This window comes from Drosophila guanche, unplaced genomic scaffold (assembly GCF_900245975.1).
Source record: "Drosophila guanche unplaced genomic scaffold, DGUA_6, whole genome shotgun sequence".
In the NCBI taxonomy this organism is placed as follows: Eukaryota; Metazoa; Arthropoda; class Insecta; order Diptera; family Drosophilidae; genus Drosophila; species Drosophila guanche.
This window is the reverse complement of record NW_022995745.1, coordinates 8131580-8154302: the sequence shown is the minus strand read 5'-3', so window position 1 is coordinate 8154302 and position 22723 is coordinate 8131580. Positions and strand designations below refer to the sequence as shown.

General features: G+C 51.5%; 5 protein-coding genes and 1 long non-coding RNA gene across 7 annotated transcripts in view; 3 read left to right on the top strand and 3 right to left on the bottom strand.

Moving 5' to 3' along the window:
- LOC117581611 (GAS2-like protein pickled eggs) overlaps positions 1–13294 on the top strand; it is a 44572-nt gene extending 31278 nt beyond the window's left edge. The window contains exons 2-9 of one of the 2 annotated variants that reach the window (XM_034268974.1): positions 5749–5945; positions 6014–6132; positions 6208–6518; positions 8786–8893; positions 8959–9155; positions 9219–9841; positions 9924–10376; positions 10410–13294. In XM_034268974.1, coding sequence (XP_034124865.1) covers positions 5749–5945; positions 6014–6132; positions 6208–6518; positions 8786–8893; positions 8959–9155; positions 9219–9841; positions 9924–10376; positions 10410–11233 — 2832 coding nt within the window. In that variant the 3' untranslated portion in view covers positions 11234–13294. Of the gene's footprint in view, positions 1–5748; positions 5946–6013; positions 6133–6207; positions 6519–8785; positions 8894–8958; positions 9156–9218; positions 9842–9923 lie in introns of both variants that reach the window. The other variant, XM_034268973.1, reaches the window with a different exon arrangement.
- A 223-nt stretch (positions 13295–13517) lies between these two features.
- On the bottom strand, positions 13518–14591 carry LOC117581624 (calcyclin-binding protein). Its single transcript, XM_034268992.1, has 3 exons — positions 14450–14591; positions 14210–14382; positions 13518–14146 (listed from the first exon to the last, which is right to left on the bottom strand). The coding sequence occupies exons 1-3, from the start codon at positions 14462–14464 to the stop codon at positions 13633–13635; spliced, it is 702 nt and encodes a 233-aa protein (XP_034124883.1). The 5' UTR covers positions 14465–14591; the 3' UTR covers positions 13518–13632.
- LOC117581613 (cell division cycle 7-related protein kinase) lies at positions 14123–21993 on the top strand. Its single transcript, XM_034268976.1, has 4 exons — positions 14123–14128; positions 18135–18218; positions 18346–18568; positions 19683–21993. Exons 2-4 carry the CDS (start codon positions 18173–18175, stop codon positions 21247–21249), a joined length of 1836 nt encoding a protein of 611 aa, XP_034124867.1. The 5' UTR covers positions 14123–14128; positions 18135–18172; the 3' UTR covers positions 21250–21993.
- Positions 14686–16737, top strand: LOC117581616 (protein swallow). The gene is made up of 3 exons (XM_034268978.1): positions 14686–15074; positions 15143–15997; positions 16059–16737. The coding sequence occupies exons 1-3, from the start codon at positions 14804–14806 to the stop codon at positions 16553–16555; spliced, it is 1623 nt and encodes a 540-aa protein (XP_034124869.1). The 5' UTR covers positions 14686–14803; the 3' UTR covers positions 16556–16737.
- LOC117581629 overlaps positions 18614–22723 on the bottom strand; it is a 25205-nt gene continuing 21095 nt past the window's right edge. Inside the window, exon 3 of the long non-coding RNA XR_004573665.1 lies at positions 18614–18626. This is a non-coding gene — a long non-coding RNA (uncharacterized LOC117581629). The remainder of the gene's footprint in view (positions 18627–22723) is intronic.
- The window catches only part of LOC117581627 (zinc finger protein 593 homolog), a 914-nt gene continuing 135 nt past the window's right edge, over positions 21945–22723 (bottom strand). The window contains exon 2 of the mRNA XM_034268995.1: positions 21945–22719. Within this exon, the coding sequence (XP_034124886.1) occupies positions 22068–22568 (501 nt within the window). The 5' untranslated portion in view covers positions 22569–22719 and the 3' untranslated portion in view covers positions 21945–22067. The remainder of the gene's footprint in view (positions 22720–22723) is intronic.

The following is a 22723-nucleotide window of genomic DNA, read 5'->3' as shown; positions in this document are numbered from 1 at the left end:
CAGTGCCGCCTCCTCCAAGTTGCCCAGCCAATTCCCACGCAACTCCCAGTAACGAGGAGGCAGCAAAGGCAGCAAAGGCATTTCGCAGCGCTTCCACAAATATTGCGAATATCGAAAAAACCAAATATGAAAAGTCGCACAGCAAACAGAGGGACAGAGAGGCAGAGTCCCCCCATCGTGTGGGTTGTCGTCAAAAATCACAAAAACCCAAAGACCAAGCCAAGCCAAGCCAAGCCAAGCCAAGATCTTAGAGTCACGTTTGCTTAATAAAATTAATATTTACATATGTTCCGTATTTACACACACAACAAATGCCCCAAGCCCCAACCCAAAGCCACAACCGAATGACAATGACTCCGACGCTGACTCTGCCTCCGTTTTGTTTGGCCAAAAGTGGACAAATAACCAAATAGACTCGTCGAATCGGGCCAGATCCAGACGCGACGGCATGGCCAGGCAATTTGCACGATCCAAGCTGAGCTGAACGGGAGATCCGCAGCAGGCCAGCGCCAGCACGCACCATAATTCGTCCGTGATGATATCTCTCTCAGTTTCAGTCTCAGTCTCAGTCTCTCAGTCGGTCAAAAGCGGTTTCGTGATCAGAGATCCGTGATCCGTGATCCGTGATCCGTGATCCATTGGAGAAACTTAAAACAGACGAGGCATGAGGCAACTGTGTGATTCATTCACTCATTCAAAGTTCAATTTGGTAAAGGACGAGCGAGGATTATAGCTCGATCAGCCTGAAGCAGAGGAAATGGAGAGATTGTAATCATATTCCTGATACTCACAGTTCTTTGCAGATTCTAAAGACAAAATAAGGCTCAAGATTTGCACTCGTACATCGGTATTGAGCGTCACAACGAAGGCGAACAGAACTCGCTAATGGATCGAAGCTATTGAAGATCTCAGCTGAGATCTAAGACTCGACATTTTGGATTTTGGCTGGATTTCCAAGCAGGAAACACACACCAAATCGGACAAATCGGACAAATCGGACAAATTGGACAAGCGCGACAAACAGATCTCTCGACATTTGGTGGCTGGTTCTGACTCCGGCTTCGAGTGGGTCTTCGGGTGGTGCCCGTTTGCCATTTCGATGTATTTCTATTTTTATTTCCATTCATGTTTCGGTTCGGTTCGGTGTTCTCTTTATCTTCATCTGTAAACCCATCAGTATCCGTATCTGTATCTGTATCTGTAATGCTTGATGTTGCTTGTTTCTGCTGCTGGTCGTCGTCTCGCTCTCACTTTTGGGGGGGCCCAAATACACTTACTTGAGCACATGGGACCAGACTCTAATTTGGCCAGAGTCTAAATTCAAGTTTATAACTAAATATGCGCCAACTAATAGGTACAACTCATTGTATGTCTCTCTCTCTCTCTCTGTATCTGTATCTGTCTCTCTGTCTCTCTGTCTCCGGCTAACCTCGATTGCGTTTGCCACATTTTTAACAACTTCACCCACATTCAAAATTCGTTTTGGCTTTGGCCCCAGCGACAACGACAACGACAACGACAACAACGACAACACCAAAACCAGTTCAGTTCAGTTCAGTTCGGTTTGGTTCAGCTTTTGGTTTTTGGCATCGAATCTGTTGCCAGCTTTGGCCATAACCAAATAGCCATCCAGCCATAGAAACACTTCTGCTCTGGCTGTTATTGCTAGGGCCCAAACCCTAACGCCTTATTAGCCCTACGTACACGAAGGGTGTGCGACACTTAAGGCAAAGAGTCTGATTTATGGGGCAGACTCGTACTGCAGTTGCAGCCATTGAAGTTGGTAGCTGGGCATCGGCATCAAGTAAAGTGTCTGACTGAAAGGTTGATGCTGGTCAAGAACTCACGCAATATAATATAATGCCCACGCAAGGTTATGGTAAGCAACACTTCCGTTTCTGGTGAGCTTTGGGCTACTCGAATTTCCAGAATTAGCATTCCAGCCAGTCCTGCAATCGTCATCGGTAATCGCCGCATTCTGGAGTGATCTCATCGCGATCTATCGGTCGCTCGATGGTTTCCCACACACCGCACCGCGAGAGCAACAAACTTTTTGTGGCCAAAGCAGAAAGAGACAGAAAAGCCTTCTATGGGCATTATGGAAATACCGTTAATCGTCGCCCAGCCAAGATCAAAAGACCTCCGAGCAGGTGAGCGATAGTCGCTCTCAGATCAATGGATCGATCATTGCGGTTGTTGTTGTTGTTGTTGTTGGTTTTGTTGCTGTTGCCGATTCGCCTCTTTCGGCTGTTTCGCTTCGACTGTGCAGAAATCATTTGCAAGCAGAATACATTGATCGATCTATCATTGCCAAAGACATGTGTGTCTGATGTGGGTAGAGGAAGTCGTCGTCGCTGAGAACCTTGAACCCCAGAGAGACACACAACAGACACACAGAAGATACAAAAGGAAAACGCTTGAAATATGATTTTGAATGGGCCGTGGACAGTTGCTGATTTTGATTGAGCTCTGAGCGGAGTGGAACACGGAGTGGGGCGTGGGGCGTGGGGCACTGAACGACTGGCGCTGAACTCGGCTGAAACGTAGCGAACTTAGATGAGAGCTGAGAGCTTAAAGCGGGTAGCGAAAAGCGGAGTTGCTTTGTGCGACCAATCGATGACGGCAATCATCGACAATGCGAGAACAAACAGTTGGCTGAACAATCCGCTTAGCAGAGCACCAGCACAGTGTCTGTGCGTGCGTGTGTGTGTGTGTGTGTGGGTCCATGTAATTGCACAAATCAATTATTGTGCGTTGTTTATTTATTTTCAATTTGGTCTACCCTTGCAGAGCGTACAACAGAAACATTATCCCCACTAAGCGAGGTAGACTGAAAAAGGGAGATAGCACTTGCCTAAAGATAAAACAGGCAAATAGCTCGACAAATTTTCAGCTCCCATCTCCCATGGCAGATCTTGCAGGGTATCAACAGTTTGAGCTCCCTTCTTCACTTCAAGTTTCTTGTGCATTTTTCGCAATGTCATTTTATTTATGTGTGTTTTTATTTCGGCGCGCTTTAATTTTGTTTTCATTTTTCTTTTATTTAATTTGCCTTTTGCGGAAGCAGAAAAATATTGCTTTGCACTGACTGCGTCGCTGTCGCTGTCGCTGTCGCTGCTGCAGCTGCTGCTGCCTCTGTCGGCGCCTCGCGCCCGCGCTTACGACTGAGCCGTTACGGTTATAATGCGACAGAGCTTTTCTTTTTTTTTTTGCAATTGCTTTTAGCAGTCATGTAATGTTATTAACGCCATATTGACACACATTTTGCAGCAGGTCAGGCTGGCTGGTTGGACTATAGGCACAGGAGAAAACTGCAATAGGTGGGGGGTCGGAAATCTAAGCTAATTACGCTATGACGACAAACGTAACGAAACCGGAGAGCAGAGCAGAGCACTTACACCTGCAAGCCTGTCCCTCTTCCCCACCCTAGCACACGCCTCCTCATCCGCCCTCTCATAGACTTCTTCCTTGCGCGTCGCGTCTTCTTCCTCTGCCACCTGCCATCAGCCCATCCATCATACATCATACATCGCATCAACGTCACGTACACGCTACGTGGGGCGGGGGCGTGGCCAGATTGAGTGGCGGTGGCCCACAGGTCGACCCACTTTCGTCTCGCTCTGGCCCTCGCACTTGAGCAGCGCAAAATAAGAAGGAATACCAAAAGGAAGATGAGGAGGAGAAGGCAAGAGCGAGGCTAAAGTCACGTTAATTGCTTCAACACTTGACTCTGAAGACGCGGATGCGGATGTGCATACGGCTGTGGACTGTGGGATATGGAAAGCTTTAAGTTCTTTGGCATTTATTTGCTCCTACATCGATTCATTACCATTAACATCCATAAACAACCACCGGCACGTGCCACTCTGTTGATGCAAGAAAGTTTTGATGTCATAATACATCCATTTGTACCCCCCTCCATCCCTCCATGCACCATGCAGCCAACCACTTGCACTCTCCATCCTCCAGCATCAGTCGAATTTCGAAAGTGAAAAGGTGACGCTGGCTGCCGTTGTGGGGGGATTATCAAATATGCATTTGCGCCCGTCTCTCCCGCCGCTGTCTATGCATTATTCAGAAGAAGACACAACAACAAACATTTCAGAGTGCTCCTCTCACACGAACACAGAGTCACACGAACGCACAGTCACACGAACACACAAATACAACAAGCGGGGCTTCGGTTCTAAGCGAAGCTACGATGCCCTCTGCGCTGCTGCACTGCCGTGCTGCTGCCAACGGCCAAAGTGAAATGAAAGCAGTGCCGAAACGAAACGTGTGCCGAAGTCTTTGCTACTCTTGCAGGTACACTGGTTGGGCTTTTGTCTCTACGCTTCCTTCTGTACGTTGCACCTATAATACCCTCCGCTAGGGTATTATAATGCTGTTCGTGGGCAGCGCAGCGCAGAAGCAGAAGATGGTGATAGGCAAAGGGGGCGGGGAGATGCATTTAACGCCTCTGGGTAGCCAAAATGTATCGTGGGCGTCGCTGTCCCAGTTGCCGTAGCCGTCGCTGCTTACCTTGCATGATAAGAGCCCAAGACGAATGAAGATGGAGAGGCAGCAGAGAAGGATCGACGCAGCGATACCCCCTAACTTAGGGCCACCGCCAGAAAAGGCAAATCCACTGAAATATTTAATTTCCCTCTCCACTATCCGTGTGGTATGAACTGATATGCATATTTACAATTAGACCTCCCCTGTCATGCCCCTGCCGCTGCACTCCGCACTCATTCCGCAACAGCAGCAGCAAACGTCAGCAGAAGAGCAGCGTCATGCACGCTCCATGGGGATGTGGTTGCCGTTGCCGTTGCCGTTGCCATTGCTGGGAATGCCCTTGTTTGGGTCTAGGGTATTATGGAAAGGTGAAACAATAAACACCAAATAAAGCATTTGTCAGATATCCATAAAAGAAGCAGCGCGCACTGGGAAGGGGGGGGTGTCGCAGGGGAAGCAGCTATAATAATATTGTTTAAATATTAAATTATTACAACAAAATGTGCATAAATGAATATGGAATGATGCAAATGGAAATGCCTGACACGTCGAGACACGATTGCCTCTGCCGCTGCCTCTGCTGGCAGCAGCGCAATGCAGCGCAGCGCATCGCATCGCATATGGGATTCGGGCCGTGGGGATCTCGGATTGCGGATGATATAACCTCAAACGTCAAATGTGCCAATGGCAATTTGTCGTGTGGCACAGAAGAGGGGGGGACTTATAGGTGTTGGGGTTGAAACACTTTTCAGAATTAAATTAAGGTGTGCAAGGGGGTTAGGGATCCAATTTACCGTTTCATGAATACGTTTTCTGTATGTGTTACATATCTATGTAAATATGTACATAAGTTTATATGCATTTCACATACATACATACATAAGTGCATCGTGAAACAACAGATTCGCGCTCGCGCATCTCTAGTCTGTCCTGAATTTACCGTTTGACAAAAAGAGCACAAAAGCAAATGCAGAAAAAAAAACCTCTAGAAATATCGCCGCAGCGTTCGTTGATCACTCAGCGAACATTGGCCGAGGGGGGGTTGACACAGTCGGGGGCCTGGGGGAGGGTAGCCCAAAAATGTCGTGCTATATTCTAGCTAGGAAGCTTAAATAGAAGCATTTTCTAGTTTTGTATTTTTATCTTGACTTTCGCTGCAAATTCTTGTCTTGTTGTGTGTCTCTGTGCTCATTTTGGGTATTTGTGCACCTCCTCACGCTCCTCCTTGTCCATCTTCTTCTTTGTTTGCAGCACGCGAACTATGTGCGCCAGGCGGCAGAGGACTATCTGGCACGGCGACAGGCGCGCAACAAATCGATGACACGCTCAATGACATCCGGCCTGGCCGGACCGATTCTGGCCCTGGGCAACATCCACTACCTGCCGGCGGCCAAGAGCGGCACCTTCTTTGCTCGCGACAATGTCTCCAACTTCATAACTTGGTGCAGGTGAGTTTATCGCTTATCGATGCTAATCGATCGATCGATCAATCAATCAATCGATAATCCCCTTGCAGAAAGAGCCTCAAGATCATCGAGTGCCTGCTGTTCGAGACGGACGATCTGATTATGCGCAAGAACGAGAAGCACGTGATCCTCTGCCTGCTGGAGGTGGCCCGAAGAGGCGCCAAGTTTGGTAAGTAATCCACAGGGATCTCCCCACACTTCACCCTCCAATGCATCTCTCTCTCTCTCTCTCTCTGTCTCCCAGGAATGCTGGCTCCTATGCTGGTGCAGATGGAGCGACAAATCGATCGGGAAATCGCTGCCGACATCAAGGCAAATGGCGCCGCCAACTCATCGGAGAGCGGCACACAGACGGAGGCAATCGCCTGCAGCTCGACATTGAGCAGCACGGCCACATCCACGACAATAACGACCACAACTGTGGGCTCCGAGACGGACCTGTACGACGACAGCGATGACTCGGAGAACGAGGACGATGCCGATGAGCATCCCATGCTGATGTACGGTCCCCAGCCCCAGATAATCACCAACGATCTAAAGAGCCTCGATGAGATGGTGAGTCCGAATAGAATCTCTCGCCAGAGGTGGTGGCTCTGTCACTGTCCCAGTTGCAGTTGCAGTTGCAGTTGCAGTTCCCAGTTCCTGTTTCAGTGTCCACTTCTTTCGGGGGTTTCTCTTTTTCTGCTTGTACATTTGTACATACATAAGCACATGCATATACATATGTAAAATGTATGTAAAATGTATGTATGTACATTTTGTTCATGGCCCAACTCACGATTGTTGTTGTTGCCTGCAAGTTTTGTCAAGACCATTTTTAGCCATGGCTAAGTTTCCAGTTGGGAACTTGGCAGACCCGCCAGAAAGGCAGCCAAAAGCCCAAAACGAAAACCAATCTAAGGTAATCTTTGGTGGGCTTTCCGCTGGGTGTCTGTCTATCTGTCTGTCTGGCTGTCTGGCTGTAGGATATGCCAAATTAGGGGCGGCAGTTTGTCTGCCATGTTGAGATGTCAAATTAATTTGACAAGATGTTACCCCATTGGCGTCGCTGACTGACGATGTGCCAAGCCAACAATTACAAACAATTGCGATTGTCAATGTAATTGCAAGTGTGACGACAGCGGCAGTAGCAGCAGCCACAAAGGATGAGGATGGAGGATAAAGGATAGGATGGCTTAGGCGCAATGGAAATCACCGATGTCCAAACTAATGAAAGCCATGCACAAACATTTCCTCACGCCGCCAGCAACAGCAGCAAAAGCAGCAGCAAAAGCAGCAGCAAAAGCAGCAGCAAAAGCAACATCTAAGCAGCGATCGATGGCAGCAGCTGGGGGATGGATAGATGGTCTTGGCGTGGACATGGACATGAAGCAGCGCCACAAGCTGCCCGGGCGATCCTCCATCCACTCAACTCTCAGCCAATCTATTTGCCAGAGCCAGAGCTGTATCGGAGGTAGCCACAGCAGCAGCCAAATCAGCAAATAGCCTCAACAACTTGTCGAAAATCAAATGATGTGCCACCAACAGCAGCAACGGCAGCCACAACTGAGCCGAAGAGTAAGCGGGGAGAAATAGCAAACCAGCCACGATCATTTGTCGACTCTCGCGATATGCTGTAGGAGACTCTGACTCTGACTCTGACTCTGACTGAGGCTTTGTGGCACGTCCGCATCGCATCGCATCGTCTGTCTGTCTGTCTGGCTGCCTGCCGTGAATGTTGGTGGCATGCGATTTATGGTTAGGCCAGGATCACATCGCCCAATCGCCCCATCGCTCCATGGCCAGCTAATCTCGTATGCGTCAGAGTCACGCCGATCCTCGATCTCTGCCATGTCAGACGCAGAGACAGAGAGAGAGAGAGAAAGATTCCCTCCCCATTCCCACCCAACGCTGGCTCCACAGTCGAAAGATTTATTGTCAGCAGCTCCACCTAGGCACGCATTCAGAGCTGCCGAAGGAGTTTGCAAAAGTTCAAAGGTGCAAATGCGTTGCCACCACCCACCCACCCTCTCCTCCATGTCCTCTCTGCCGCCCGTCCATCCGTCTGGTCGTTGCCACAAACTACAGTAGCAAATGGTCTCGAAGAAAGAGCTGAATCCAGGCTGCTCAGAGGCCCAGAGCCCAGAGCCCAGAGCCCGAGTCTGGGTTGTAGTTGTAGTTGGAGTTTCGGGCCAAGTCGTCATTTGTTGTTTGTCCACAGCCGCCAGCTGGGACGGACAGAGTCGTCAGTTCAGGCTGCTGCTGCTGCTGTGGCACAGGCTGGCTCCCATGGACTCTGCTTGGCTCTCCCTAGGGCAAGGGTATCCCCCGCCTGCTGCCTCTCCGCGAATCATTTGTTTGGTTGGACAATGGCAGCGCGTGAATTTATGCAGTGAAAAACTATTTGGTGACCCCGATGATCGTCATCGCTCGTCGCTGGATCAGCTGCAGCTTCGTGGACCGTGGACTCGGCATCTGTATTGGCATCAGCGAAGCGGCGCTCCAACTGCAGCAGTCAAGTCAGTCGGTCAGGCAGTCCGACGACTACTGGGGGGGTCAGGCTTATGCAATGCCGTGGGTCAGCGTCGGCCCAGGGGGAGGTTGGCTGGCAGCGTGGCGGGTGTCAGGGCACAGACAGATTCGTTTTTGCGCTACAGTGCCACACAGAACTCACTCAGTTATCGATTGAGTATCGATAAATATCGAATGCAGCCTTGGCACTAATTTGGGTGATCGGAGAAGGGGAGTGATAGCCAAGCTACTGGCTCTGTCGGGCACTATCCATACCCTGTTCCTATCCCTATCCCTATCCTTGCACACTCACAAATGTTTTGCCTTTACAGGTGCGAGATCTGGTTGAGAAGTGCACATGCCCGTCCCAGTTTCCCATGGTGCGCGTGTCCGAGGGCAAGTACCGCATTGGCGACACCAAAGTTCTCATCTTTGTGCGGGTAAGTGCAGGCGCTGTCCAGCAAGGCGCCAGCAGTCGCTTATGTGTACCCGTTTTTGTCCGTAGATACTTCGCTCCCATGTGATGGTGCGCGTGGGTGGCGGCTGGGACACACTGGCCCACTATCTGGACAAGCACGATCCCTGCCGCTGCCGGGCGCAGCATCGCAGCTCGGTGGCCGCTCGTCTCATACCGCGACAGTCGCCCAATCACAATCCCAGCAACGGCATCGAGCTGCACAAGGCTCAGGTGATATTCGAGCGGTGAGTGATTCGGATTTGCATAACTTTGGGTGGATCCTTCAATGATTGACAATCCTTTCCCAGCTCACCGCCTGCTGCGCGACGCGTCTTCAACAGTTCAAACTGCAACGGAGGAGGAGGAGGAGGAGCTGCAGGAGGATCATCTGTGGCTGTGGTCCAACAGAATGGCAACAGCTTGTCCCCCAATTCGGGCAAGTACCGGAGTCGCAGTCCGACGCCGCAGCGTAAATTTCTGAATGGCATCCAGAGCAACGGGATCGTGGCAGCCACTGGGGCCGCCGCTTCGGAGCAGCAGCAGCAGCTGCTGGGCTCCCCTGGGCTGGCCCGGCGCTCCATGTCGCCCAGTCCCCGGCGGCTGATTGACATGCGGAAGAAGCAGAGCTCCCTGGACTCCTACAGCAACGGGCCCAAGTCGCTGCCTGGCGGCTACAGCTGCTCCCTGGAGGAGGCCGGCGTGGGAGTGGGAGTGGGAGTGGGAGTGGGCCAGGCTGTGACTGCCACTTCCGCGTCGGGCGGAGGAGTGTCCGCGCCGGAGCAGAGCAGCTCGAGCAAGTTCGAGAACATCAGCGACAATGGGAGCGAGATCAGCGACGAGGGCTACCGCAGTCTGGGCGTGATCCAATCGAGTGCCCAGAAGCGCGAGTCCCTGCACAGTCAGGCCTCGATGGATGACGCTGAAACCAATGGTGAGTCCACCCCCCCCCCCTCTCACCCTCGTTTCCGCTTCTGCCTCTAAGCTCTGGGCTCCCCCTTTTGCCACCTTTGCAGCGCGTCTCGATCAGACGTCCAGCGACTCGCAAATCTCGCCCTCGGATGAGCCGCCGGAGAAGGCAGCTGCGGATATACTCGAGGAGGAGGACGACCTCAATGGCCAGGAGCTAGACGTGGATGCGGATGCGGATGGGGATGCCGACGTGGACGTGGACTACTCCGTGTGCGATGGTCCCCAATCGCTGCCGGCCATCCTCAGCCTGCCAAAGTGTCTGCCGGACAAGTTCGAGGCTTCGGGCGTGTTCATCACCGATGACGAGATTACCGTGGACATGGCCAAGAGTCCGGCAATGTCCTCCGCCAAGCTGGAGGCGCAGCCATCTGCGGCGCTGCTCAGCAAGATTCCCCGCTCGCCCTTGGCCCAGCGTCGGCGCAGCATCGACAACAGCACCTGCGGCGGGGCCGGCGGCAGTCTCCAGGATCTGAGCAGCCGCTCGTCCGTCGCCGGCGGTGGCGGTGGCGGTGGCGGTGGCCTCGGCAGCTGCCCACCCGTTGGTGGCTTCAATCGCAAACAGCCCGTCTACCGCTCCATGCGCACCCGCGCCACGCCCACGCCCACGCCAACGCCAACGCCTCCGCCACGAGCCTCGCGGCAGGCGTCGCAGCTGCCGATGGTGCGCGATGTGACCAACACCTGGAGCGGACGCACTGCTGGAGCAGACCTCAGCAACCACAAGCGTCGGCCGCAGTGCACGCCCGACACCTTTGTGGCGCCCACCCCATTCGAGAGGAGCGGCAAGGGGCGCTCCTCGCAGATCCTCTACGACAGCAACGGGCGGAGAGTGCGCGGCGGCGGCTGCACCAGCTCCCTGACCACATCCCCGGTGAAGAACCACGCCTCATCCCCGCTGGCACAGCAGCTGCTGGAGGCGGCCAGCAGCGCCAAGAACGATGCCCAGATACTCGAGAAGATGAAGACACTCCTCTCCCGCTACGCGGCCGTCAATCAGGCAAATTCTGGACAGGGAACGAGTGTGGGAGGAGCCACTTGCAAGGCCAGCTCCAATGGCAAGAAGACGCCCGTGTACGAGGACTTTACCACTGCGTGGGTCCACAGCAATGGCAACCTGGAACGCTCCGAGAGCTGTTCGCCCCCGGCCAAGGCGCGTTCCAAGCGCAGCTCTGCGGCCAGCTCGTGCGAGAGCAATCACTCCACCACAGTGGCAGGAGCGGCAGCGGGAACAAGAGCAGGCACGGCAGCGCCAGCGGGAGCGGGAGCGGGAGCAACCAACGTTATCTCGCCCAGACGGGAGAGGGGCATGTCCAAGATCCCGGCACCGGTGCGGCATCATACAGAGCTTTACTAGCAGCGCCTGAGGGCGCCAAGCGTCCGTGTCCGTGTCCATGCCCGTGCCCGTGCCCGTTCAACCGCCGCCAGCGCCAAGGTCCGACTGCCTCCGAGCGTTTTCTAAAAACCTCCCAAAGGAAAAAGGAAAAGTAAAGAAAGGATTGGGATTGGGTTTTGGGGTTAGTCCATAAGTTAGATTAAAGCCAAGCTGGAATTGTCACTGCTGCTGCTGCCGCCGCTGCTGCTGCTGCTGCTGTTGCTGTGTGTTTGTATGTGTGCAGAGAAGAGGAATGGAAGAATGGAAGAATGGAAGTGGAAGTGGAAGTGGGACCCGAAATACCGCTAACCCAAAGTGTAATCGATTTGCAGGCCATAGAATAACGTTCAAGCAAGAATCAGGATAAGAAACAGAATCAGAAACTGAATCAGGAGCTAGCTGACAAGCTCAGCACAGCCCAAGGTGGTGAATATACTAGAGAAGGTGATTTTATCCGCTGTGGTGAGGTGTAAAAGTGTAAATTCACCTTGCCACAGCCTTGCCCATAAACACAATCTCTCTCTCTCTCTCTCTCTCTCTCTCTCTCTCTTCTCTATACTCAATCGTGCGATATAATCCTCAAAACTGTGAGCGGGGAAGACACCTATAAGTCTCCTGTATCTTACGCTCTTTTTGTAAACCCAACTTTGTCGGTCTGTGCTGAAGATCGGGCGATGATCGGATTTAAAAGACACTGCAAAAGACTCGAGATTAAAGTTTTAAAATGAATTTTTTGGTCTAGGAATAGCAGAAAAGTTTTAATCCCCAAAAATATACAAACTTATATCGAATAGTATGAATAGTTTTCTAGAAATTTTTAATGGGAGATATCGGGCAAATTCAATTCTCTAATTCGACTCGTAGGAAAGAGAACAAAACACATTTATTTTTGTACGCTAGCAGAGGGGGAACGGTCCTCGTCGATCCTCGGATCGATAGATCCATTGTGTGAGTAGCCGAAAGCTTTTACAAAACAAAACTCAACATTTACAGCATAGATATATCTATTATATACACACATCAAATATAGAGACACAATCATATGGAAAACAGAAAACTCTTCCACGGCTATGCCTGTGTAGAGTGCGTTTCAAGGCTGTAACATATTTATGTGCAGGACTGGGCAACAATTCTTAGTTCAATTCTGCACAGTCCTACCTATATTTGAAGCGCTCTTTATCTGCACACACACACACACACAAGCACACACATAGATACACACCAAAACTGAAAGATGAAACTGTCACAAAATGTATGCTGACCCCGAAGAGAGTAACGGACGGAGTAACGGACAGAGTAACGGACACCCTGAGGAATGAAATATATCAACAAAAAAACACGTTGCATAGGAGACATGCAAAAACATTAATTATTTCATTTATATTCTTTTTTTTTTTGTATTTGTTTTAGTTATAGCAAAGTTAACATTTAGTTTAGTACATCGTACCTATGACATTAACACTATATAGATTGTATTTGTATTTGTAATTGTAATCGTGTTTTCTCTTCCTACACACACACACACACACACACGATACACTGACATGTTGTTTAGTTATTATGTACTTGAATAATTATCGCAATTACTGATTTCCTTTTGCTGATTTGAGTTGGAGACAGACACCAAAATAATGCAATTTGTTGTACCCATAGGAATATAGATTCTAGATGCAAGAATCTAGTGGCACGCCGCGTGCGAGCGCTGCCAAACTAATGAGTAATTGTTTAACAAAGAGCAGACATGGAAGCAATTTAATTGTTTCAACGAAAAACACACACAAACACACACACACTCACACGATACACAACAAATAGCTACAAATGCCCCCGGGGATGTAACAATTAATTATAGAAAATCCGATAGCGATATGTGGGGGGGGAGAAGAGCACCAAGAAGCTCCCTTCCTGCTCCTCGGGGAAGCATTATTCGATTGCGTATCGGTTCAATGATTAATGTTATAGATATACGTATATCCGTGAAACATATAAAATGTATTTTAAATACAGCCTAAATGTGTAATTATCAAATTAATTTCGAAAGCAGAACACTAACTATTGCAAATGGAGAATAGATAAGACCACAACAGAAGGTGTGTTGCCATCTGCAGCAATCTATTGATTTTAATCACATGAATTTAATTAATAAACGCCTATATACAATTATACATACAAACACCAAGCAAGCAACAGACAATTCTTTCAATTGTGAACTTAGTTCCCACTCTCGGGTACTTTATTTATCATCAAATTGTGAGCGTAATGGGGATGCATTATGCACGATCGAGCAGTGCCCCTCTCTATGTGGGTCTATGTATATTGGATGTATGTACATATCAAAAGCCGTAGTGCTATTATACTGTATGAATTTACGTGGAGTGCTCTTAAAGATCGCCTAGTGTATCGAGACCACCGGCGCCGTCGAACTCCTTGCCCATGCGCGACTTCTCCTGACTCTCGGTCCAGGCCTTGGCAATCATCTGCTTGGTCTTGGAGTCCCCGTCGTTGTACATCTTCTTCATGATGTTGACCAGCGTCGACTCGGGATTGTCAGTGTCCTTGGTCATTTCGGTGTCCTGCTTCTGCTTGAGGCGCTTCTGTATGGAGGTGAGCACGTCCCAGTTGACGCCCTCCTCGGCCTTCTTCAGGTAGATGGCCACCATGTCGGTCTTGATCTTGCGATAGCTCTTGTCCACATCTATCGCGTGCAGCAGATTGTTTACCGTCAGACCAAAGTCCTTGCCGCTCAGATCGCGCACATGCAGCTGCAGCGATGTCTCCGTGTAGTTGACGGTCACGGCCTCTTCGCTGCAGCCCTGTACGCCGTTCAGTGTAATGAAGAGCTTCACAAATTTGGCACTCTGGTCCCAGCCGTAGTCGGTAAGCTCATGCAGATATCTGTGGGGGAGGGAGGGTGGTAGGTTAATCCAACACAAAGCTTGTCTCTAAATGAATTCCCACCTTTTGGCTTCGCTCGAACCGGATGCTTGACGCTCGGCGGCCAGGCGTGCCTTCATCTCCAGATTGACAATCTCACGCTCCACCTCTGCCTTGCCCGTGGTGAGCACACCTTTCACACGGGCGCTTTTGGCCTGTTCCAGCAAGGCTGCGAACTCGGCCACATCAGATTTGAGCTATTTTCATGGGTAAAAGCGAATGAGATTTAATTTCACATGGAAAACAGTGTGTTATGCTATTTACCTGTTCCATCGACATCGCACAATTTCGCTTTACTTAAAATATAGTTTGGAATTTTAGAAATTTCGAGCAACTTGACGCCGGCGCCTTTTTTGTTTAGAATGTTCTAAAAAATGACAAACGCCTAGCAAAGCACATTGCCTGTCATCGATTAGTATTGTTCGATATTCTCTTCACTCATATCGATGAAAACAGAAACACGGCTAGTTTTTGTACATACATATATATTATTTTTTGGTGCAGTTGGCAGTTCTTTGTGCCTAACGGTGCTCTTCCAGTCGTCATCGGTCCAATAGTAGTGTTTTTGTGTAAAATTCTTCTCGCGGTTTGTCGTCGTTTTTTGTAATTTTGTTAAATATGAGTCTGGAGGACGAAAGCTTTCCCGCCGACGAACTGTTTGAGCAGCTAAACAGCGTGGGCGCTGGTGCCCCGCGACAGTTCAAGAGGCAGTTTAGCGTACACGATCAGCCAGTGGCGTTTGAGCGCAATCCGGCGCCATTTTTAACCAGCGACTGCTCCGACGAGAGTTCGTTCATCGATGCCGCCAACAAAAGTGCCAAGACCTGTGTCAGTGACCCCGTGGGCCGTGACCAGGGCGAAGAAGAGGAAGGCGAAGAGGTGGATAAATGTAAGCAAATCAAATACCTCTGATCCTGCAGAGGTTTCTCACTCCACTTATCTTTGTCGTTAATGCAGCTTTCGCAGAGTCTGCAATGGCAAAAGGAATTATCACAGTAGGACAGATGGGCAGTGCCCAAAGCAGCAAGTCTGTCTCCTACCAGGACATACACTCGGCGTACACAAAGCGGCGCTACAAGCACGTGACCAGCAAAGTGGCCAAGTACATAGCGGACATCCAGGAGCAGGACCAGCAGCGCCGGAATGCCAAGAAGTTCCAGCACCACAGCTCCATGCCGGAGTATCTGACGCCCACAGCCACAGACAGAGCGCGCGCGGCCCACTTCAGTGCGGACGAGCTGCACAATCTGGATGTGTCGCTGGACAACAGCAGTGCGACCGACGCCAAGGCGGCCAACGACAGCTACGAGCGTCTGCTCAGCGAGAATGAGCGCCTGCATAATGACAAGGAGGACCTGAAGGACGTCCAAGTGCGTCTGGAGAACGAGCAGCAGCGGCTGCAGTCCTACAGCGACTATCTGCAGGCCAAGCTGGACGAGAAGGCCATGGAGAATATGCAGCTGCGACGCAGCTGTGAGATGTTGCGCACCGATCTGACCGACTGCGAACAGAAGTTGAAACGCAATCAAAGTCACTCGCTCCGATCCCTCAACTTCTGTTTGCCCGAGAGCGTTCCGAAGGCCACGCAAACCGACCAGGAGTTGCTCTCACTGGCCCTTGCGGACACCGCCACGCCGCTGCCCGGCTCTAATGTGAACAATCTCACCTACGACAGCAGTGCCGGCTCCATTGAGGTGGCCCTGCTAAGCGTGGCCCCCGCCGCCCGCCAGCCCAATCCCAGCAAGCCCAAAAAGAACATCCAGCCACTCTCGCTGGACTTTAGCCACGACAGCACCGAAGCAGAGCCCAATGGTGAGTCCTTTCAGCTTGGCTGTCTCTGCTCTCTTTTGCATCTTTACTGTTCCTGTTGCAGGCGGTGCCCCCACCACCAACCGAGCAGCTGGCACCAACAAGCGGGCTGCGGCACCCAACAACTCGGAGAGCAGCCACCCAAGCAGCAACGACTCGGCCATCGAAGTGGAGGCCCTCGATTTGCGCTCACCTTCGCGCTACCATCGCCAGCCACAAGCCACCATATTTCCGCCGATGAAGGATTGGGCGCAGAGCGAAGGCATCTACTACTTTGACAAGCGCAACAATCGCGTCATCGAGGTGCGGTCCATTGATATCAGTCAGAGCACCAATCCAGATAACACGGGAACCAGCGAGACCATCCTCCTGGACCAGTCCCAAACTCAGAACCGGCACAAGAAATCTTCAATGGGCACGCGCATGCTGCGCCTCTTTGGGCCCTGTGTCCGCTGCACAGACGCGAACCAATCGATCAACGCCACCAGTTCCACTTACACCGTCGGACTGCCATTGCTGCGCGAGGAGTACGGCAATCGCCGCACCCACAACGAGCGCTAATTTCCCTAAATTGTCTATTGTTTTATGTATTGTATCCAAATCTATTATTTTATGTTGCCTAGGGCTCCCTAATTTTAGCCGCATAATCGGCAGAGTATCCAGTAGTCTACAATTTGTGTATGCACGTAATCCACGTTAAAATTGCAAGTTAAATAAATGTATATTTTCGGTATTCGCAATAACTACAAGTTGGCAGTCCAGTGCAGTCCAAACCATCGATATTCGCATTAGCTGGAGCTCCAGTTGTCTATCGACTGCCGATAAGCGCGAAATGAATTAGGGGCCACCTACAAACGAAAGTCTACAATTTGTGTATGCACGTAATCCACAATAAAATTGCAAGTTAAATAAATGTATATTTTCGTTATTCGCAATAACTACAAGTTGGCAGTTCGGAGCAGTCGAGGCCATCGATATTCGCATCAGCTGGCGCGCCTGTTGTCTATCGATTGTTGATAAGTGCGAAATGAATTCGGGGCCACCTAAAAACGAGAGCCGGACGGGAGTTTGCGAAAATTAATTAGATAATAGACAAAGTGCGGGCTCAGTAGATGTTTCCAGTCTTGCAAACGCAGGGAATTGGCCAAAACGAAGCGCCACCAGGCCGCAAACGTCACAGGCGAGACGCCAACGCTGAAGAAGAGTGGGCAGTGTAGTGAAGGGTGGCCCAGGCGGCAGCCCAAGCCGGGGACTGGGGCGACGCACACAACAATCGGAAGCTGACGCTAAAACTAAAGCACACATCCCTGAGGCAAGACGGAAGAAAAGTAAGTTGGCGTTACAGGCAGCCCGAGGCACGTCAGTTGCAGTTGAAACTCTCGACAATTCGGTCTAAAAATGTATTGCGTGCACCCAGAAACAGAAACAGAGTAGCAGAGAACCGAACCGTCTTTTATTCTTGGATTACGGCAGCGCTGGACGTCGCGTCGCAGTCCCCCAACGAACCAACCAACACCCACCCACACACATCGAGCACACATACATCCACACACTCTCAGGGAATTGTGGAGAAAAAAGCTCGTCTCATCCCGCAACCCCCCTCATGGACTAAGCCAATGAACAGCAACAGCAGCAGCAGAAGTGCACAATTGCCACAATAAGATACTCCCAGGCCCAGCCCAGTCCAGTCACAGACACAGACCCAGTTGTTAGCTGAACCCTGCAATGGCGGAGCAGCAATTTATCAAGCACGAGCCGATGGCCGTGCACCAGCAGCATGTGCAGCACGCACAGCATGTCCGCAAATCAAAGCCGAACACAATCCAGTTCTACGCTGGCACCACTCCCATCGTCCTCGTTAGCAATGCCAGTGGCGGTGGCGCTGGGGCCAGGCAGGCGGCTCGCCTGGATACGCCGACCAAAGTCAGAAACGCAGTGACACAGCATATCCAGAAGCAGCTCAATCACCACTTCAACATTAATGAGAGCGGTCCAGTGGCGAAACCTGCGCCCAGCCAGCAGACCCTTGCGGAGCAGCACAACAGACCCGCGCAGTCCAATGCGGAGCAAAACGGAACGCCCATTGCGGAGCAGCAGTTGCCGACTGCCACAGAGGAGGCAGGAGCAGGAGCAATGGGAGCAGTAGAAACCGCACCAGCAACGAAAGGGGAAGTCGATATGGCCACAGGAGCCAGATTGATGAAGCTGCGTAACAAAAGCGAAGGTAAGTGCGCATTTTCGAGTCTTTTTTCGGGCACAACAGCCAGCTGCCACCGGACCTGTAGAATGTGTGTGGGCCTGGATTAAAAATCCCCCTCACCACCGCCACCTCTTGTTTGCCTCCTCCACAGATGCCATCACTGACTTGTTGACGCGCATCCCGGACGTGGGCCACCTGTTTGACGTACAGAGCCGGATTGGCAATGGCACCTTCAGCACCGTGCTGCTGGCCACGCTTAAGCGAGAGGCGAATCTACCGGAGAGCATGCGGCGCAAGTTCGCCATCAAGCACCACATACCCACCAGCCATCCCGACCGCATTATGAAGGAGCTTCAGTGCATGACCAAAATGGGGTAGGTCCCAAAACAGAGTTGCTTCACACACACATACACACACACACACATACACCAGCTGCCCACCCACTCAACCAACACTCGCGTAATATCCACATGTGTAGGAGGATGTGCCTCGCCCAGATCTGCCACCCAGTGGGTTTCGTGGTGTTCGTTCGTTTTCGTCCTCGCTTGCGTCAGACGTCGGTAACCGACGTCAGCCGGTAACCGCCAGCCGCCGCTTCGCAATCTACGTCATTGCAATTTATTTAAGTTGGCAGCACGAACGAACCAACAAGCGAACGAGCGTGCGAGCGAGCGAGAGGCGAGACGAGACGAATGAACGTTTATTGCACTTTCACACACCATTCACGTGCTCATTTACAGTTACAATGCGCCAGCACTCTGTCTGTCTGTCCCACTGTAGACGCTGCTCTTGTTAGTGGAATGTGCAAAAATGATGAATCGAATATGCAAATAGATGCGGATATTTGTTTGCATATCCTAGACTAACAGCAGGGCGCTTATCGATTAGCAGCAGCAACAGCTGCTTTGAGATTAGATTAGGGCCAGCCGTTTCAATGGCTAAAAGCCCGACGCATACCCAATCCGTTCCATACAGCTTCGAACCGCCTGGCGCACGGGTATCTCGCTGACATGTGGGGCTGATCGGCCGAGCTGCGACCCCTACGCTTATTGAGAGCCCACTAGGTGGAGAGCAGGGTGGTCGCGTGGGTGTCTGTCGGACGTGTGTACGTGCATGACATTACCCGGCTGGCTGGCTGGCTGGCTGGCTGGCTGCGTGGCCTCCTCCTCAGACGACCCACGGCGATTCTTTGTGTGTGTCTATTCAAGCAATTTGCGCAAATTCCGTTGCCCCAATTGCGTCACAACGACGATAATTATGACTAGTCACGGCGATTGCTCACGTATTCCCATCGCTCATCGCTGTGTGACGTCGACGCGCGCTCCTTCACAGACAGCCAATTCAGAGAGGGGAGAGAGAGTGTCTCTGTGTTTGTGTGTGTGGGCGTTTTGCATGCAAACAGATGCAAAGCAGAGTCAAGGGTGCTCCACAGCAGATAGAAGAGAGCGAAAGCTAATCCTGTGCCATCTCACTCTTTCTCATTATTAGCGGAATGGACAATGTCGTTGGGATCCACTGCTGCATGCGTTGTGACGCCTCGGCTGCCTTCGTGATGCCCTACATGCCCCACGACCGATTCCATGACTTTTACACCAAGATGGACGTGTCGGAGATTCGCCTGTACATGCGCAACTTGCTGGTGGCCCTGCGCCACGTCCACAAGTTCAACGTGATCCACCGGGACGTGAAGCCGAGCAACTTCCTGTACAACCGGCGGCGCCGCGAGTTTCTTCTGGTGGACTTTGGGCTGGCCCAACATGTCAATCCGCCGGTCTTGGCCGCGGGCACGGCCGCAGGAGGACAGCAGGAGCAGCGCAACCGCCACACTGGAGCTGGTGGTCCGAACAGCAAACGCTTCAGAGACAGGGAGACGGAGGCGGCAGTGCAGACAACAGCTGCCGCTGCCGCTGCTGCTGCTGCTGCTGCTGCTGCTGCAGCGGTGGCCGCAGCCGATGCAGGTCTGGGGGGAGCAGTGAAGCGCATGCGGCTGAACGAGGAGGGCGGCTGGGGCAAGATGCCGCTCAAGCCGGTCAACGAGATTGCCCATGCCCAGAACGAGTCGAAAGAAGTTGTCGCTCAGGCACCAGAGCAGCCACAGCTGTCCACACAGCAACAGCAGCAGCAGCAGCCCGAGCAGACACCAAGCTCGGCCACTGGCACGGGAACAGTCGCGGGCACCGGCAGCAGGTACAACACAAACCGAAGCGCCACTGGATCGACGAACAGCGGCAAGTGCTTCTGCTTTGCCAACCCATCGGTGTGCCTCAACTGTCTGATGAAGAAGGAAGTGCACGCCTCGCGGGCTGGCACGCCTGGCTACCGTCCGCCCGAGGTGCTGCTCAAGTACGCGGACCAGACCACGGCCGTGGATGTGTGGTCCGTTGGCGTGATCTTCCTCTCGCTCATGTCATCGGTGTATCCGTTCTTCAAGGCGCCCAACGACTACATAGCCCTGGCCGAGATAGTCACCATCTTCGGGGACCAGGAGATACGCAAGACGGCCTTGGCCCTCGAACGCATGGTCACCCTCAGCCAGCGTTCCCGTCCGCTCAACCTGCGCAAGCTGTGCCTGCGCTTCCGCCACCGGGCCATCTTCAGCGACGCCAAGATGCTGAAGAAGTACGAGTCGCCCGACGGGCAGTGCGAGGTGTGCAAGAACTGTGACCAATACTTCTTCAACTGCCTGTGCAAGGAGAGTGATTATGTGACCGAGCCGCTGGAGCCGTACGAGGTCTTTCCGGCCTCCGCCTACGATCTGCTGGAGCGCCTGCTTGAGGTCAATCCGCACAAGCGCATCACCGCGGCCGAGGCACTGCAGCATTCCTTCTTCAACTGCCAGGGACAGGGCCCGAACTCTCAGACGGCTGGGAACCATCAAGTCGCCAGTCCACCGCGCAAGGGCCGCACCGCTGCCGCCAGGCAGATGACGCGTCGCCGTGTCACCAACAAATCCGTCTCAATGGGCATACAGCCTCTGCAGCAGCTGAAGATAGAGCAGCAGCTGCTGTATCCCGCCAAACTGGAGGAGCTCCAGACGGTGCTCAACAAGCTCTAAGGCTCTAGTCCCGCTCCTCCCACTGTACATTGTATATAGATTTATGCACATCCAAAATCATTATCTGTACACACAGTAAACAGCTCAGCTTGTTGTTCGCTGCAGCACCCCAGCCCCACGGCCACATATACTTACCTCAAATTTGCATCTCACTGGAGAATTTGAGAGGCCAGCAGCCCAGTAGCCGTCTATTGCATAATATACTCAACTCAACTCAAAGGAAACCAAAAAGGAAAGGCATGCATACTATACCACACACACACACACACATAAACGTATATATATTTAAGTATAAAGTGTTAACCATGAACAATAGGAAAGAGGAATACCAAAAACTTCAAGTGAAAGAAAGAAAAGTGAAACAAAATACTACCTAAAGGAAATAAAATAAATATTATTTAAAGTTTTAAGTACACACGTATATGTGGTGGCAGAGCACTTGCATGGCTCCTCCCCCCCAGTGATCACCCGCAGCCTGCGCCATCCATTGTCCTACTGGCAGCTCAATGGCACTCCCACTCTCATTTTGGATGGATGTGGCTTGAGAAGTCCGTGCTATTGCATGTACACATTATTTTACCCATGTTTTTTTTTGTTTGTGTTGCATAGTTCGAATAATTTTAGATTACCCACCCCATCTATGTATATCCACAAGTATCCTCATGAACGGAGAAACAAACATAAATATGTACATATAGAGTATATACAGAAAGAGAAAAATATATTTATACGATGCGATTGTAATGTTCAAAATGTAAATACACTTCAGGGGGAAGGATCATCTAGTCAATCAACAGCTTCCTATGGGTTTGGCCTTGCTAAGTTTCCATCTTTTGGGGTCTGTTGCGCGTCGCCCTGGTTGAACTTGTGCTGGCAACAGGTGTCGATACGGCTGCTGTGGTCTCCACTTTCTCCTCGACTTTGATGCGTTTGCCGGCAATGACCTCCTCCTTTGTGGGCTGTGTTTCCATGCCGCGCTTCTTGGCCTGCTGAAAGCTGCCACGTCCGGCGGCACGCTCGGACTCCTCGATGCTGTACGGCTCTATTTCGAGTGCCTTGAGGCGGCGCTTGTGCACTTTGGTGCGAAAGTGCGCCTGCATGGCTGTGTCGTCGATGAAGTACTTGGCGCAGTGCACACAGTAGAACTGGGCAAAGCCGGGCTTCTCCAGGTCCACGTTTTGATTGATTAGCTCGCCACTCCGGGTGCGCAGATCGTCATCGATTTGGTCCAGATCGCGGCGGCGGTTGCGGACGCGCCAGCGACGCTGCAAGTGCGTATCTCCATAGTGCATCTTCTTACGCTTTGTTACCATTCCCATGTTGAGGCTGTTTTATTTACTTTTTGCAGGCAAAATAGCAAAATAGATATTTGTTTTGATTTCGTTCTGGGTGGGCCGCACGTGTTTTTGTTATTGCCTGCTCGGGTGGACAGGGAACTGATGCAACGGGCTCAATAGAGAGTGCGAAAGACTTG

Bases quoted from the DNA above. Each gene is read 5' to 3' on its own strand.
- LOC117581613 (XM_034268976.1), top strand. From the start codon at position 18,173: ATGGCCACAGGAGCCAGATTGATGAAGCTGCGTAACAAAAGCGAAG. The intron at 18,219-18,345 runs GTAAGTGCGCAT...CCTCCTCCACAG, and splicing joins GCTGCGTAACAAAAGCGAAG to ATGCCATCACTGACTTGTTG. The intron at 18,569-19,682 runs GTAGGTCCCAAA...TCTCATTATTAG, and splicing joins CAGTGCATGACCAAAATGGG to CGGAATGGACAATGTCGTTG.
- LOC117581616 (XM_034268978.1), top strand. From the start codon at position 14,804: ATGAGTCTGGAGGACGAAAGCTTTCCCGCCGACGAACTGTTTGAGCAG. The intron at 15,075-15,142 runs GTAAGCAAATCA...TCGTTAATGCAG, and splicing joins AGGCGAAGAGGTGGATAAAT to CTTTCGCAGAGTCTGCAATG. The intron at 15,998-16,058 runs GTGAGTCCTTTC...TTCCTGTTGCAG, and splicing joins CACCGAAGCAGAGCCCAATG to GCGGTGCCCCCACCACCAAC.
- LOC117581624 (XM_034268992.1), bottom strand. The intron at 14,147-14,209 runs GTGGGAATTCAT...CCTCCCCCACAG, and splicing joins GGTTCGAGCGAAGCCAAAAG to ATATCTGCATGAGCTTACCG.